Source organism: Dama dama, chromosome 12 (assembly GCF_033118175.1).
Source record: "Dama dama isolate Ldn47 chromosome 12, ASM3311817v1, whole genome shotgun sequence".
Lineage (NCBI taxonomy): Eukaryota > Metazoa > Chordata > Mammalia > Artiodactyla > Cervidae > Dama > Dama dama.
Window position 1 is genome coordinate 45996250 of NC_083692.1, and position 15472 is coordinate 46011721.

A 15472-nucleotide genomic window follows, 5' to 3' on the forward strand; every position below is an offset into this window, starting at 1 on the left:
GGAAAGTCACTTTTTTGTTTGAGGGGCATGATGGTCATGGGAGGACAGAAACTTTTTAATTGCAATCAATTTCTCCTTGGTATATGGCAATGGTTTCCTTCAGGGCAAAGAATGGGTGACCAAACCTCTAGCAGGCATGTCAGCACCAATTCTCTGTACCTTCACTGTAGTTCTGGCACCCCATGCCTCCACTTATACAACTTCATATCATGTTTTTGTACCCAGCTATACAAAAAGCTTCTCCTTTCTCTTCATTCTTCCATTCCAAACACTATCCTAACTGAACACTAATATGATAGGTAGAATTCTATGAATAATCCCCAATAACCTCATCCTTAAGTGAATCTTTCCCTTGTGAATACATGATAGCACTTCAGTGATTATGTTGTTACATGGCAAAAAGTAGCACTGCATATATAATTAAAGTTTCTAATTTGCAGACCTTAAAATAGGGAGATTGTTCAAGTGGGCCAGGCCGAATAGCCATTTTTCTCCAGCTGATAGAAGAGGGGGTACATCAGAGAGATTTAAAAGCATAAGAAGGAAGCAAAGTGTCATTGAGGACTTTGAAGATAGAGGAAGCCAGGAAGAAGAATCAGGGAGTGGCCTGGAGGAGTAACAGCACCTACAGCTAGCAAAGAACCTCAGACCTGTAACCGTAAAGAACTAATTTGCCCAGGACTGAATGACCATAGAACTGAATTCTTCCCAAAAGCCTCCAGTTCACAGTCCAGTTAGCTGAACCTTGAATTCAACCCTAAGCAGAGAACCTGGTTGAGCTCACCTGGACTTACAGAACTGTGAGTTAATGAATGGGTGTTGTTTCAAGTTACTAAATTTATGATGATCTCTTACGCAGCAATAGGAAACTAATGCAACTGGTACTTGTGGCGGTACTTTTACTTTAGACAAATTTAGATTTCAAATTTTGTTGTTGTTGTTTCCACTATCTTCCACAAGTGAAAGTCTGCTTCTTAAGCAAAGTAAATAACTAAATACATAATTGTGTAAAGTCATAAAAATAAACGTGAAGCCTGGCTAGACATTTCATACTTTTTAATAACTCCCTTCTACCCTCATTCTCTGAGTATTAGGAACCATGAAGAGATTCACTGAATAGCTGAGATTGAGCTTTAACATACACCTCAAAGATTGCCTGGGACTTTCCTGGCCGTTTAGTGTTTGGGGCTTTGCCATCCGGGGCAGGGGGTGAGGGTTTGAACCTTGGTCAGGGAGCTGGATCCCATATGCCTCATGGCCCAAAAACCAAAACATAAAACAGAAGCAATATTGTAACAAATTCAATAAGACTTTTTAAATGGTTCATATTTTTAAAAATCTTTTAAAACAATGCCTTTTAACACTCTTGATTATTTCAGAAGGAATTATATGTAAAGTGTATTTTTTCTCCTCCTTATCATCATCATCAAAATTGCCATTAGCTATCATTAATTGAGTATATTTTCAGCTTTGCTTAGCACTTAATACACATCTTATTTAATTCTTAATGCAGGAAGGTACACAAAACTGAGGTTGAAAAAGGATGAATTTCAGGGTATTTGTGTGTCCTGTGGTTGAGGAAGTGGTTAGGGAAGGTATTTTGACTAAAAGCTAGGAAAGGCAAGAAGAATGCCAAGGAGTGGTGTCACATTTCCACCACAGACCATGAGGAATGGCATCTTCAGGGCTAAGTTTAAGCTAAATAAGGTGGCAATAAGGAGAAGATAATTGAAGAAAGTGTTTGACTGGTGAGGTAGTCAGGAAATTTTTCAACAAGTCATGTAAAAGATGATGAAGATTCCAATCCATCTGGCCTTAAAGTATTTTATTTTTAAATATTTTTCTACTTCTGAAGTATACTACATAATTCCATGATTTACTGGAGACTTACAAGATAAATGTAGAATGTAGCTTTTCTTTCAGATGATCCAAGTTCATCACTAGACACTATTGACAGTATTGAGGTTAAGAAGCAGTAATGCCCTTTGGAATTACTGAGATAAGTTGATAGTGTTCTTTGGTGGGTTCTTAACTCTATGGAACCATTTCCCTTTCCTTATTCTTTAGCCAGAGCATTTTATCCTATGCTTCTCACCAGCATCACTGTTTCTGTAATTTATAATCTGCTGCCACCTCCTCTAGGTGATTTGTATGTAGTTGGAAACACCTTATACAGTGGAAGGAATCTTCCAGAATATAGATAAGCTTTCTAGCACCAACCTTTGTCCTACCCAGTTCTGAATTAGAAAATATTAAGGAAGCATTATTCAGCCTTAAAAAGGGGATATTCCGATACATGCTACAACATGGATGAATCTTGGGCACATTATGCTAAGTGAAGTAAGCCAGTCATAAAAGGACAAATACTGTGCCAATTCCATTTATATGAGGTACCTAAAGTAATCAAATTCAAATTCATAGTGACAGAAAGTACAAAGGTGTTTGCCAAGGGCTGAGGGGAGGGGAGAATGAGGACTTATTTTTTATGGATTTCATTTGGGGAAGATGAAAATGTTTCCAAGATGGTGATGATGGCTGCACAACAATGTAAATGTACTTCAGAATAGTTCAAATGGTAAAATTTATGTTATGTATATCTTACCATACACAAAAAAGCATCTGCGTTGGTGAGATTGCCCAAGGAAAATACAAACAAAAAGAGAAGGACACTGAGAACAGGTCCAGGAAACAAGAGAGAGAGAGTATACAGAAATAGGACAACCTGGGAAAAAGGGGCTCTTGGCCATCAAGAGAAGGCAGATTAATGTGAGGCTGGGGATGGAGAGAGAGAAGAGAAGGACACAGATGGCAGTGACTGCAGACAAGTACCTGCCATCTGGAGCAGGACACCTGGATTTGGCATCAGGTAACCTCAAGAACAGTTCCATTAAAATAGTGGAGGCAGAGCCAGATAAAAATGTCTTAAATAAATGGGAGGCAACAAAATACACAGCATTTTGTAGAACACTTATCAATTACTTTGTGGTGCTAGTGGTAAAGAACATGCCTGCCTATGCTGACAGATGTAAGAAATGTGGGTTCGATCCCTGGGTCAGGAAGATCCCCTGGAGGAGAGAGCATGGCAACCCACTCCAATATTCTTGCCTGGAGAATCCCATGGACAGAGGATCCTGGCAGGCTACAGTCCATAATGTTGCAAAGAGTCGGACACAACTGAAGCGACTTGCATGCAAGCTTGCATCAATTACTTTGGGGAGAATGACAGAAAGAGATAATACAATTCCTTATTCAAAATGTTTAGACCGTAGTGTTTTGGAATTCAGAATTTTTCAGATTTTGCAGAGAGAAGCTAATGCACAAATGTATATTGTATAACAGCTATAGCAGAGTATGGAAGAGCGGGCAGTAGTAAAACATGCCATATATCTACAAAAAAAAAAGAATACTTGCACTTTGTGAAATAAATAACATCATGTTAATTAAGGTTTGATTTTGTTGCCTTACCACAAACTAATCAAAAAAAATAAAAATTTTGTTTTCAGAGCTTTTAGATTTTAAATTGTGGCTAGAAGAATGGAGACCTTTATTCAAAATAATTGATAGCTAGTAGGCCGGAGGGACTTCCCAGGTGGTACTGCAGGAGATACAAGTGATAAGGGCTTGATCCCTAGGTCAGGAAGATCCCCTGGAGTAGGAAATGGGCAATCCCCTCCAGTATTCTGGAAATGTAAAATACGATTGGACAAAAGAGCCTGGCAGGCTACAGTCTAAGGGGCCGCAAAGAGTTGGACACAACTGAGCTACTGAACACACACATAGGAGGCCAGAACTAATGAAAAATATATTTTCTCAGATAAGTTGGTAGGGTGCTCAGTTTCCTATAGTATTGGATATCGGATCATACATTTGACCTCTCCTTTTATCTGTGCAGATAAACTAAGTCATCTAATTCCAAACTCCCAGTTTTGCTGTTTATTTATATATTATTAGATTAGGACATATTAAAGATTCTTTTAAGCTGAGTATTTAAGAAAAGCACAACTTGCTTTGTAATATCATTGATGAGGGATAGTTTCATTAACAGACCAAACCTAGAATGTGTTTTAAAGATAAATGACATAAAATAAGAAATGTAAAATGTGTTAATCCTAACTAGAAGTTAGAAGTTGACACTTCTGGAAGTAAGGAAAGTATGACAACCAAAGAAGGTTATCCAGTGCAAATCAGGGATGAAAAGTAAATTGTCTTGTCAAGCCTTCTTATTCCAGTTCTTTTCCTGGTTCTCAATTTTGATCTATCAGCATACAGTACAATTCCTTTAACTGAAGTTAGTGAAACCGTTTGCTATCCCCTCAAACAAAGAGCAAGCTGTAAGATGACATCCTGGGTTCCTCAGTGGAGTTCCTGTTACTCTGACTCTTTGGCCTAGAGTGGATGGAATCCACCTGCAGTTGAATGTGAAAGGGAAAAATAATAGGCCAAAAGTCCAATACTTTTGAAAAGGCTGAGATTAGCAGCCAACATTTTTTATATCATACAAGATAAAATCTGACAGCATTCCCATAGTCAAATTTCCTGCCCACCACCAAAGACAAGGACTTGACCTTGATTTGTTTTCACCAGATTCAACCCTGGAAACACAAAAGACCTTTCCTATCAAATCCTAACAAGTAAGTTAATGGTAGAAGTTAGATATTATTGATGCCCCAGATGAATCAAGTGCATTCAGTATCCTTTATCTCTCAGCCAAATCAGAGAACCTACTTTCCCAGAGAATAACAATCATTACAGTCCACTGAGTCTTGTTTTTCCAATCGTTTCCGTGGCAGCTGGCTACTGAGAAGTTGTTAGGGAATTGAAAGAAGGCAGCGTGGGGAGGGGCAGATGGCTCCTTTGGGTTTATTTCACCAAACATGGCAGCTGTGAGGCCCACTAATTTTCCAAGCGTTCATATAGAATGCTTGCAAAGGGGCCAAGTTAAGGAAGAGCCACAGAGCAACATTCCTGATGTGTTCCTCTTTCTCTTGCTATAGAATAGCCCCTGAGAACATTAAATGCAGATTTGGAACTAACATATCCAGCCTGCACTTGATCCAAAATGTAATCAGACTGCAGGAATAAGCTAAAACTGATTATTGCAAGTATTTTCTTTACTTAAAACCTTGAAAGATAGCGAGTAATAAGAGAAACAATAAAGGCAATGACAGTTCCTATGTCTCTATCCTTGGCAGATTTGTTATTTTCCATTTTTTGATTATAAATGTGAATGTAATGTGATATTTCATTATGACTTTGATTTCCGTTTCCCTGATGGCTAACATATTGATAATCTTTTCATGTGCTTTTTCACCATTTGCATATCTTATTTGAAGGAATACCTATTCAAGTCTTTGTCCTTTTAAAACTTGATCTTTTTGTTGTGTTGTTAAGAAATCTTTATACATTCTGGATATTAAACATTCATGAGATATATAATTTGCAAATAAGTTTTACCATTCTGTAGGCTGTCTTTTCACATACTTCATAGTGTCCTTAGATGGACAAAAGTTTTTAATTTTTATGAGTTCCCATTTACTTTTCTTTTGTTGCTCTGGTTTCTTTTCCATTAATGCAACCATGTGGTATGTATGTATATACGTGTGTGTGCGGTGTGTGTAGATAAAGTGATAGGAATAGATATATAGATACATATGTAATATACAAATATATGTATGTGAAATATGCACATACACATGTGGTTAATTAATAAAAATAAAGCCAGTATTCTCACATACATTAATTTATCACATCTCTTCTACAACATTGCATTATCATCATCATTACCATGAGGAAACTAAGACTTTGATCAATTTGTGATTTGCCCAGAAAGTGCACAAATTAAAAGTGGCAGAATTTTCTGTCTCTAAATATAAGGCAGTAACACTAGTTTGATACATTAGGAGTGAATTATTAACCATATGGAACCATTGGTGGTTTATCATTTCAAAAAAACAGCTTTTAGTTTCATTTATCTTTTCTATTTTTTTGGTCTCTATTTTATTTTTTTCTCTGATCTTTATGATTTCTTGCCTTCTACTAACTTTGAGCTGTTGCTCTTCTTTCTCTACCTCATCTAGGTGTAAGTTTAGGTTGTTCATTTGAGACTTTTTTTTCCTGAGGTAAACCTGTATGGCTATACTTCCCTCTTACAGCTGCTTTTGCTGTATCCGTAGGTTTTTGGACCATCATGTTTTCATTTTCATTTGTCTCTAGGTATTTTTTTAATTTTCTCTCTGAAAATAAAAGTGCGCATAATACCTTCAGGCACTTTGTATTCAGTGATCCATTGGATGTTTAGCAGCATGCTGCTGTTGTTGTGGTTGTTTAGTCTCTAAGTCACGTCCAACTCTTAGCGACCCTGTGGACTATAGTCTGCCAGCCTCCTCTGTCCATGGGATTTGCCAGGAAAGAAATACTGGAGTGGGTTGCCATTTCTTTCTCCAGAGAACCTTCCTGACCCAGGGATCAAAATCAGATCTCCTGTTTGGCAGGCAGATTCTTTAGTACTGAGCCACTTAGGAAGTGGCTTATTGTTTACATATTGTAAACATAAATAGCATATTGTTTACAGAAGCTAAATATTTTTAAAAATTTTAATAAAACTCAGCAAATATTTGTTAATTTTGTCCCATGTGTCAAGTGCTATGCTGTTCCTAGAACAAAACAGCGAACATTGACAGACACAGTTCTTGCCCTTTTTGGTGTCTTAGGCTATTGAAGAGGGCATATATTAACCCTTAAATTTAAAATAAAAAATTATATGTGCTATGAGAACAAATAGCAAAACTTTCCTCTACACTAACTTGCCTTTACCCCTGCCTTCAGTTAACAGCTTAGAATACTTGTAGTACTTTGAAGCCTTTAGTTAATCAATAAATTATGTGCTTGTATGTTGTCCTATATTTTTTCAAATTGTTTCAAAAGGATGAACTTTTCATGATTTTATAGGAAGGCCATATGTGAAAATTCTAGTATCCTTCAGAGTGGTATGCCCTTCATCAGAATAAGATAAAACTGTTGAGCTTAACTAGAGTGGTGATAGGAAGATAAAGAGGGAGACAGAGAAACTTTCAGTATAAAATAGTACAGTAATACATGAAGGATTTATCATAAGTAATAGTTAATGTTTTTTCAGTGCTAACTGCCATTAAGATATGGTAAGTTTTTGAGGATTTAAAGTTGACTGGGATAATAAAAATTGGAAAGAGTAGAACAAGATTCAAACTAAGCAGTAGTTTGAATCTCAAAGCTCATAGACACTAATTTCTACTCAAGATGTCAAATTTTGACAAATGTTCAACTATTTAGTAGCTAAAGTCCTAAAAAGTCCATATGTACAAGTGTGTACATAAGAAATTGCATGCACTTGCACACAATACCTGAATAAAAATCTCAAATTATAGTGTAGCTGTGATAAATAGGACGAAGAAGAAAGAAATAAAGATTCCCAAAAAAATAGGCAGTAAACTAAAAATACATGTTGAGTAATAACATCAGTAATTATTGTAATAAAGAAGAAAAGGGCTTGGAAAAGGTGATATAGGAAAAAAGCCCACCCTGTGCTTTAATATATCCTATTTTTCTTTTCCAAAAACAATCATCCCGAGAGGGTTCCATCTGTAATATAGCACAACAAAATAATGTGGCTCTGAGAAAATGACATACTGGAGAGACTACTGCCCGCCGGATGCTGCATACCCAAAACCTACCCTTAAAATGCATATAGTGAAAGTCATACTCTGGTTGTGCTGACAAGGCAGTTGGCACAACATTACTTTACCTCATATCTACAAAGGGGTGACCTTGATGAGAAAACCAAGCAAAACTGCCCCTTAGAATGCTATAGTTGGTAACGAGTGGAAATATAAATTTTTAGGATCAAACCCAGGTCTGCCACATTGCAGGCAGATTCTTTACCAGTTGAGCCACAAGGAAAGCTTTATTTTATATTCTATATACTAAATATAGTAGGTTTTCCCTGGTAGCTCAGTGGTAAAGAATCCACCTACCAATACTGGAGACGCAGGTTTGATCCTTGGGTCAGGAAGATCCCCTGGAGACAGAAATAGCAACCCACTCCAGTATTTCTTGCCTGGGAAACCCCATGGACAGAAGAGGCTGCTGGGCTATAGTCCATGGGGTAGCAAAAGAGTTGGACACGACTTAGCAGCTAAACAACAACTAAATATACTATATACTACAAAAGAAGAAAACCAACTAAAACTTGTGGACTGGAAAATTACTTCTCCAGGTAGTGACCTTGTGTGATATTCTGGAGTGGCAAAGTAGGAATTTAGATGCATGATTCTATTGTGTTAGGGAAAATATGACTATATAGATATCTGGGAAACTGTGTCTTGCATATATCTATATAGCTTCATCCTAAACAGTTAAAGCAAACTCAGATCTACAGTAGATTAAACATTGGATGTTTTCTAAAAATATGTCCTATTAACTATTATTTGACAAGCCTCATCTTATCTTTCTTAAAGAGTTCTAATTTTTAAATTTTCTTTTCTTCTTGTACTTTGAAACCACAGAAGAACAAATGTATCATTTGTATGGCATCATGGTAGATGGATACTTTTATAGCTAACTGCTACTAATTTCATTAAGAAATTAAGAGAGGAAATTTAACACCTGTGGTGAAAATAACTCTGAAATGTATTGTCTTCTTCCCTACTTCCTTAATTTCATATTCATAGGCTTTGTTCCCACTGTCTGTTTATAAGACAGTTTTAAAACTCAGAGTGTGTTTTCCCACAGAAACCATGTCATAACTAGAGGCTGGATCCTCAGGCCTCGCTGCAAGTCAAGCTTCCTGCTCAAGGTCACTCAGCTCACGTTACTGAGCAGACGTAAGAAGAAATTAGCAAAAACAGATTCACAGGGACTCTCAGCTCTACCCACTCACTGGCCTTGAACCCCAGGCCCCAAACCCTTCTTGAGATTTCCTTAGGTTTGGAATCCACCTTGATATAATACCTTTAGATATTCTTCCTGAAGCCAGTGCCTGGGAAAGAGAAAGCCTAGCTCCCAGCAGGAGTCACAGGAGGGGACTGGCAGTTGCCCATAAACCGTGTAAGCATGTCTAAGAGCTTCCTGAACAAGGGAAATGATTTCAGCATTTTTTTTGGATGACCATCTTCCCAGGAGCACAAGAAAGACTGCCCTGAGCAGTGACTCGTACGCGTGCTTCTCCTGCCTTCCTGTCAGCTCTCGCTTCTGCTATCAGAGTTCCTGCCACTAACAGTCTCCCCACTTGCAATTTGCTGTTTCTAATCTGCCATCTGAGAAATCAGATGACCAGGGCTGTTAGAACCATGTGTAAATTGAGAGCCAGGCACTGAGAGATAGCCAGAGTTCCTCTCCTTCAGGAGAGCATTGGTGGGTTTCCTGGTAGCCATTTCTTTTCTTCTGAGGTTTTTTTTTTTTTTTTTTTTAAATCTAATTCCCTGCTTGACAGTCTCAGAAAGCTGACCTCCATCTGCAGAAGGAACACACGAGAACAGAAGACAAACTCAGCACAGATCAAGTACCCAACACTTAGCGTGGGGATCTTCAGACTCAAACGTTCTCTGTGTTCCATTTCCTCCTCAACAAAATGGGTATAACCATACAGAGTTGGTGAAATATGACAAATTAAAATTATAAACTGCTTCAGAATGAGTTGTGAAAATAATGATCTTTAAAAGAACTACCATCATTCTTAGTGGGGGGGGGGGGGTCTATAAACTGCCACTGCAAGATACAAATTCAGCCTGTCGTCTGCTTTTGTAAATAAAGGTTTATTGGAAGACAGCTGCACCCACTCCTTTATGTATTATCAATGGCCTCTGTGCTACATATGAGGGCAGAATTCAGTAGCTGCAACAGAGATCATATGAATCACAAAGCTTAGAATGTTAACTGCCCAACCCTTTACAGATAAAGTTTTCTTGACCTATCTTATCAATAAATGTTTTACTTTCAAGCAAATGTGACTTTATCTTTCCCCCACACAAAAACATTCAGTTGTTTAAGAGGGCATATTTCATAACACAGGCCATAAGCTTAACAGAAGCCCTTTGATAATAATCATAATAATATTTACATTTAATAACACAAATTCATTACACAAGTTTTCTATTATGTAAATTCTTTGCTGTAAACAGAAAAGTCCTCAGAATTAATTTAAATTCAATTCTTAAAAGAAAAATGAACTTGGAGCTGAGATTTATTTCTGGTGTGTATTTTAGGGGGAAAAAATCAGTATTACATTATCCCTGTTGTGTCTCAGCAATGAGAGTGACAAAACTGCCCAGAGTTGTCAGTGCCAAATACAATGTGAGAGCTCAAATATTAATCAAAATGACATCTCCAATTTTTTCCCTTCCTAATCAGGCCTAAACATCATGGGACATCCGGCAAATCAATAAGCAAAACTGGATGCCCTCATCACTCCCAACGTGGCAGCGCTGCACTTTTATCCAGAAGACAAGGGCCCCCACTGGTGCATAAATACTCTGATTGTTTGCTTCTCCCACGAGACAAGCATGCCCACCTATGATCCCATACTTTACCCTGTTACATATCTGACTATGCCACCTGTCACTGAAAAGATACACCTCTGACAATTTCAAGATAAGATAGGCATGGGTGGTACATGGCTCTAGAATATGCCTGTGCATTCTACCAGAGAGAATAAATAAGTGAATAAATACATCTAATGAATAAAGTGAGAATAGGTTGTTATAAAGTGTCTGTGAAGAGCTCGTCTCATACCCTGTCCTCCACAACTAGAGTAAAGTGACACAGGACCTAATCTAAATCCCACCCCCTAACCTTCCACCAAGGTGGGCTTGTGGTGCGGTTGAGAATTTTAATTACTTTTGGCTTTACTCCCTTTCCCTTGCCTTTTATTTCTAGGTCTCTTTCCCCCAAATCCGTATCCCATTGACACCTCCTATTTTTCTTTCTAGGGAGTTGCTGTAGTGCTGAAAAATCTGATAAATGCCTGAGTGTCCATTTATTCCTTCTCCATGTATTCAGAGGAGGCAGAGTGCTGGAGAAATGGAGCAGAGAATAGGTCTGTTCACACAAAGAATGAAGTTTGAACTTTTTGGCGAAACTGAAAGGATAAAAATAGGAAAAGTTGGCTGGTGTAGAAAATATACAGACTTCTACACAAGGAAGTGAGGCATGTGCCTGTGAATTCCAAAAACCCTAGGGAAGACTTGGAGGAGAAATCTAAGGATCTATTTTCAGTTGGGCAGCCTTGATCTAAGAGCCACCACAACTGGCCAATGGTAAGATGAACTCATTTGTGCTCAATCTGTTGAAGTCTAAGAAAACTTAGGTTGGTTCATTCATTCATTCAAGTGCTAGTCATGTCAGTGAACAAGCATATTCTAGACCCTCATAGACCATTTTTCAGCCCAACTGTTTTGGTCCTAGCTCATACTTTTCTCCCCTAACTTTATGAAATGGAAATGGAAAGTCTTCCTGATCCTGGATTTTCCCACCTTTACCAGAAAAGGATAAAATAAGTATCAAGTAGAATAAACATATTGGAAGTATATTAGCTAAATGAAATGCAGCGTGAGAAAGAAAAAGTAGTTCATTAAATTTTCAACAAAATTGGAATTGCTGAGGTTAAAGGCAGCTCAAAACAAAGCCAAAACAAGACACAGACTAAAAGGAACAGCATAGACTTATTCATAAGGAATGAGTGTGGTAAGCAGTTCAGCTGTCACTTGTCTCCAGAGTGTTGCGGGGCTCAAATAAGATTATCAACCCGAGGAGGCTTTGAAAAAGTAAAAAGTCACATCACAAATATAAAGGCAATGATATAATTATTGTTGACAATTTTTCACCAGTTATAAGCTTAAGATGAGTTATGGTAGTTCATAAACTATTACTGTAGATTAGCAAGAGATAAGTAGCCTCATAATTTCATTTGGAACAAATATCCTGTAAGTTAATCGAGCACTAAACATGCACCTATCAGTTTATATGGCCATTTTAAAACAAATTTTTTTATAGGAAAAAAATATAAATAACCAATTGTAGGAGATTCCTGAGTTAAAGTATGGCGTATCCATAACGGCCACTATGTCAATTATTGTTCACTTGTCAACCCACTCCATCCTTCCGATACCCTTCTGTGTCCTGCTCTGTGCCCTTGGCCAATTTCTAAAACTGCCCTTCCTGTCTGACTTTCAGTTGGATTAAACTAATGAAGGTGACTGCAAAAGGAAAGAGAAGAGAATTTCCTCCAGCTCTCTTTGTCTCAGTACTGCATTTCTGGTGGGAGCTCTATGAATGTGAGCTAAGTCGCTTCAGTCATGTCTGACTCTTTGCAACCCTATGGACTGTAGCCTGCCAGGCTCCTCTGTCCATGGGATTCTCCAGGCAAGAATACTGGAGGGGGCTGGCATTCCCTTTTCCAGGCAATCTTCCCAATCCAAAGATTGAATCTGTGTCTCGTACATCTCCTGTATTGGCAGGCAGTTCTTTACCACCAGTGCCACCAGGAAAACCCAGGGAACTCTATGACCCCAGAGAGTAATCACGCCTCTGGCTTCAGCTTGAATTGGGTTCCAGTACTACTATTTTCTCATTGTTCACTTCAGCCCTAGAGATGGTAAGAGCTTCCTGATACTGCTAGTGTCCAGGTAATGGCCTCACTGTCCATTCCTTGTCTGTTCCCTAGTCCCTATCCACATCCCTCTAAAGAGTCCTTTCATTACAGTCTCTTCATTTTACCCACCTGGGTTGAATTCAGTTTCTGGCCAGGACCATGACTGAAATACAATACAGACATCTATCTGTTTATTGACATAGAAAGATGTCTGACAGAAAGTAGATCAAAATATTAAGAGCAGCTATCTTTAGGGAGTGGGATAGGATTCCATTTTTATTTTTCTCTCTATTCTTCAACTGTTCTCCATTTGATTATATATTTGGGGAGCATAAAAATAAATATTAAAATACAATGTTGGAATAAATAGGGTTTCAAGAACTACTAGTGGTTTTTCTTCCCTCCATTACTGCCTGTCCCATCAAAAAGAAATAAATAAAAAGTTGCATAGCTTGAAAGGTATCCTGGTGGGGCAGTGGAACCATAAAGACTTATGAGTACCCAGATTTTTTTTATTCTTCCTAGACTCTGTTTTCTAAGAGAAAATATGTTTGATTAGCAAGTATTTAAAATTTCAAAATTAAAAACAATGCAGTTGTGCTTTTTAAAAAATGGATAACCAACAGGGACCTACTGTATAGGACAGGAAACTCTGCTCAATATTCTGTAACAACCTAACTGGGAAAAGAATTTGTAAAAGAATGGATACATGTATATACATATAACTTAACCACTTTGTTGACACCTGAAACTAACACAACATTATTATATCAACTATACTCCAATATAAAAAAATTAAATAAATACTATCATAACCATTAAAAAACAATGTAGTTGCACACATTTGTCAGTGTATATGTTTTACAGATTCAGATTTCACAAGCAAAAATCAAGATTTTGCCACATTTTTGGATAATATTTAAAATAGTTAACTCTTACTTAAGACTTGGCACCTAGAGGCACTGTTTACAAGCATTTTAGGTATTTGTTAATGTAAGGGAAGACAAGTACTATTACTCCCATTTCATAGATGAGGAAATTGACATGCAGTGAAGCCAAGTTATTTGTCCAAGGTCATATAGTTCTTCATTAGTAGGTCCTGGAGGCAAGCCCAAGCATTAGAACCTATTTTATCCATTATACTCAAACATCACTTAGTTGATAGATTACCTAAGAATTCTAAAGCTCTTCTAGTTCTGTGAATATGTGCAAAGAACAATGGGGAGCCTCATATTGGTTCACCACTTACTAGTGTGTAATCTCGCACATTTACAAATCAGACTTACAGATTCCTCATGGATACAATGAGGAAAAATACCTTTTCTATCTACCCTAGAAATTGTGATAATCTAACGGGAAATGAGCATGAAAGCCCATCAAAGCTTACAGCAGGCACAAATGTAAGGTGATACTATGTTGCATCCTCTGTGTGTCATCATCATTAACACATGAACATCAAATATAAAGAAAATAGCAATTATTTTGGTGAAGTATTGCTCTAAACCATAACATTATAAACTATCCAGTCTGTTAATAACACCCAACATAAAACCACCACGGATTAATCAATACGAATCATGCAATGGTTTCAGTGAAATGTACTCTCCAGTGCACTCCCTTGACTCACATTCATTAATTACTTCACCGTATTTGATTTGTTCCCAGCATTTGCCTGAAATGTGTTGCTCTCAACTTAAGAGTTATAGAGTAAAACTTTTAAAAAAAAAACTTAAAACTTAAAACTATATATTCTCTATGCTATGACATCAAAAGTTCAATTGAACCACTCAGTTTTCAGTTTCCCTGACTCAACTTTTTGGAGTTTTGTAATTAATTATATTCCATTATTACTGATCATCAATTAGCTCAAAATGTTGCTGAGATGGTGAAGTATGCTGAAGAAGGCAGAATTCAATGATAATTTGAGACTAGTAGCAGGACACTAAATTTCTCTCTTGTTAATAATTAAAGTAGATAACTTATGTTTTTATTTATAGCTTCCAGAAATATCCGGCTCAGTCCTGTGCACTGCTGTGTCAGCTGATCACCAGTGGGTCAGGATCTGACTTGGGCCATGGTGTTTATTTTCCATACATGCCTGCAAACAAAGCCTTTAAGTGTAGCTCAACCAAAGGGAAAAGGAAGTGAGGGATTCGCTGTATTTTCTGGAACTTTCCACCCAGCCAAATGCTTTGATGCATACATATGTAAAGGATAAAAAGGGGTGTAATTTCAATATACCTGTTTCAATTTCCCAGATGTAAACAGAGTCATCTGCACATCCAACAATCAGAAAGTTCTCAACGGGATGCCACTTTATCATCCTCACAGGGAAAAGGTGCTTCCGGGCACTCAGGAGGCACCTCCGCCCCTCCAGGTGAAGAAGAGCCACAGAGTGGTCACTGCACACACAGCAGATTGCCTGATAACTTCGCAGCTGTGGAAAAAAGAAAATCCAGCATTCTTTGTAAGTAAATAGTCAAATGCTTTCTGTAAAATTAAACCTGATTTCCCCCTTAGTAACATGAGTTTTTGTTAAAACCCCATTTACCAAAGGACGGATCTGCTCTCTATAGCACCTCTCCATATAACACTGCACAGGGGAGCTTTGCACACCAAGTAGATTTTAGATTCAAAGACATATCAGGAAGGTCAAGAGACGCATGGCAAGAGGAGAATTCCAGGCCAGATCTACTCATAAGATAAATGAAGGACTTGACCATCACTCAGCAGATTCAGGCAGTGAGGCAGACATCGGAAATAATGCAGAATAAAATAAACCCCAGAACTAATTTGTTGCCACAAAAAGAAGCTATTTGTAGACACAAGCTTAGGCCCAAGGGTATCATG

General features: G+C 37.7%; 1 protein-coding gene across 1 annotated transcript in view; it reads right to left on the minus strand.

Moving 5' to 3' along the window:
- Window positions 1-15472, minus strand: part of WDR72 (WD repeat domain 72) — a 182387-nt gene that overhangs the window by 140693 nt on the left and 26222 nt on the right. Inside the window, exon 12 of the mRNA XM_061158235.1 lies at window positions 14864-15059. Within this exon, the coding sequence (XP_061014218.1) occupies window positions 14864-15059 (196 nt within the window). The remainder of the gene's footprint in view (window positions 1-14863; window positions 15060-15472) is intronic.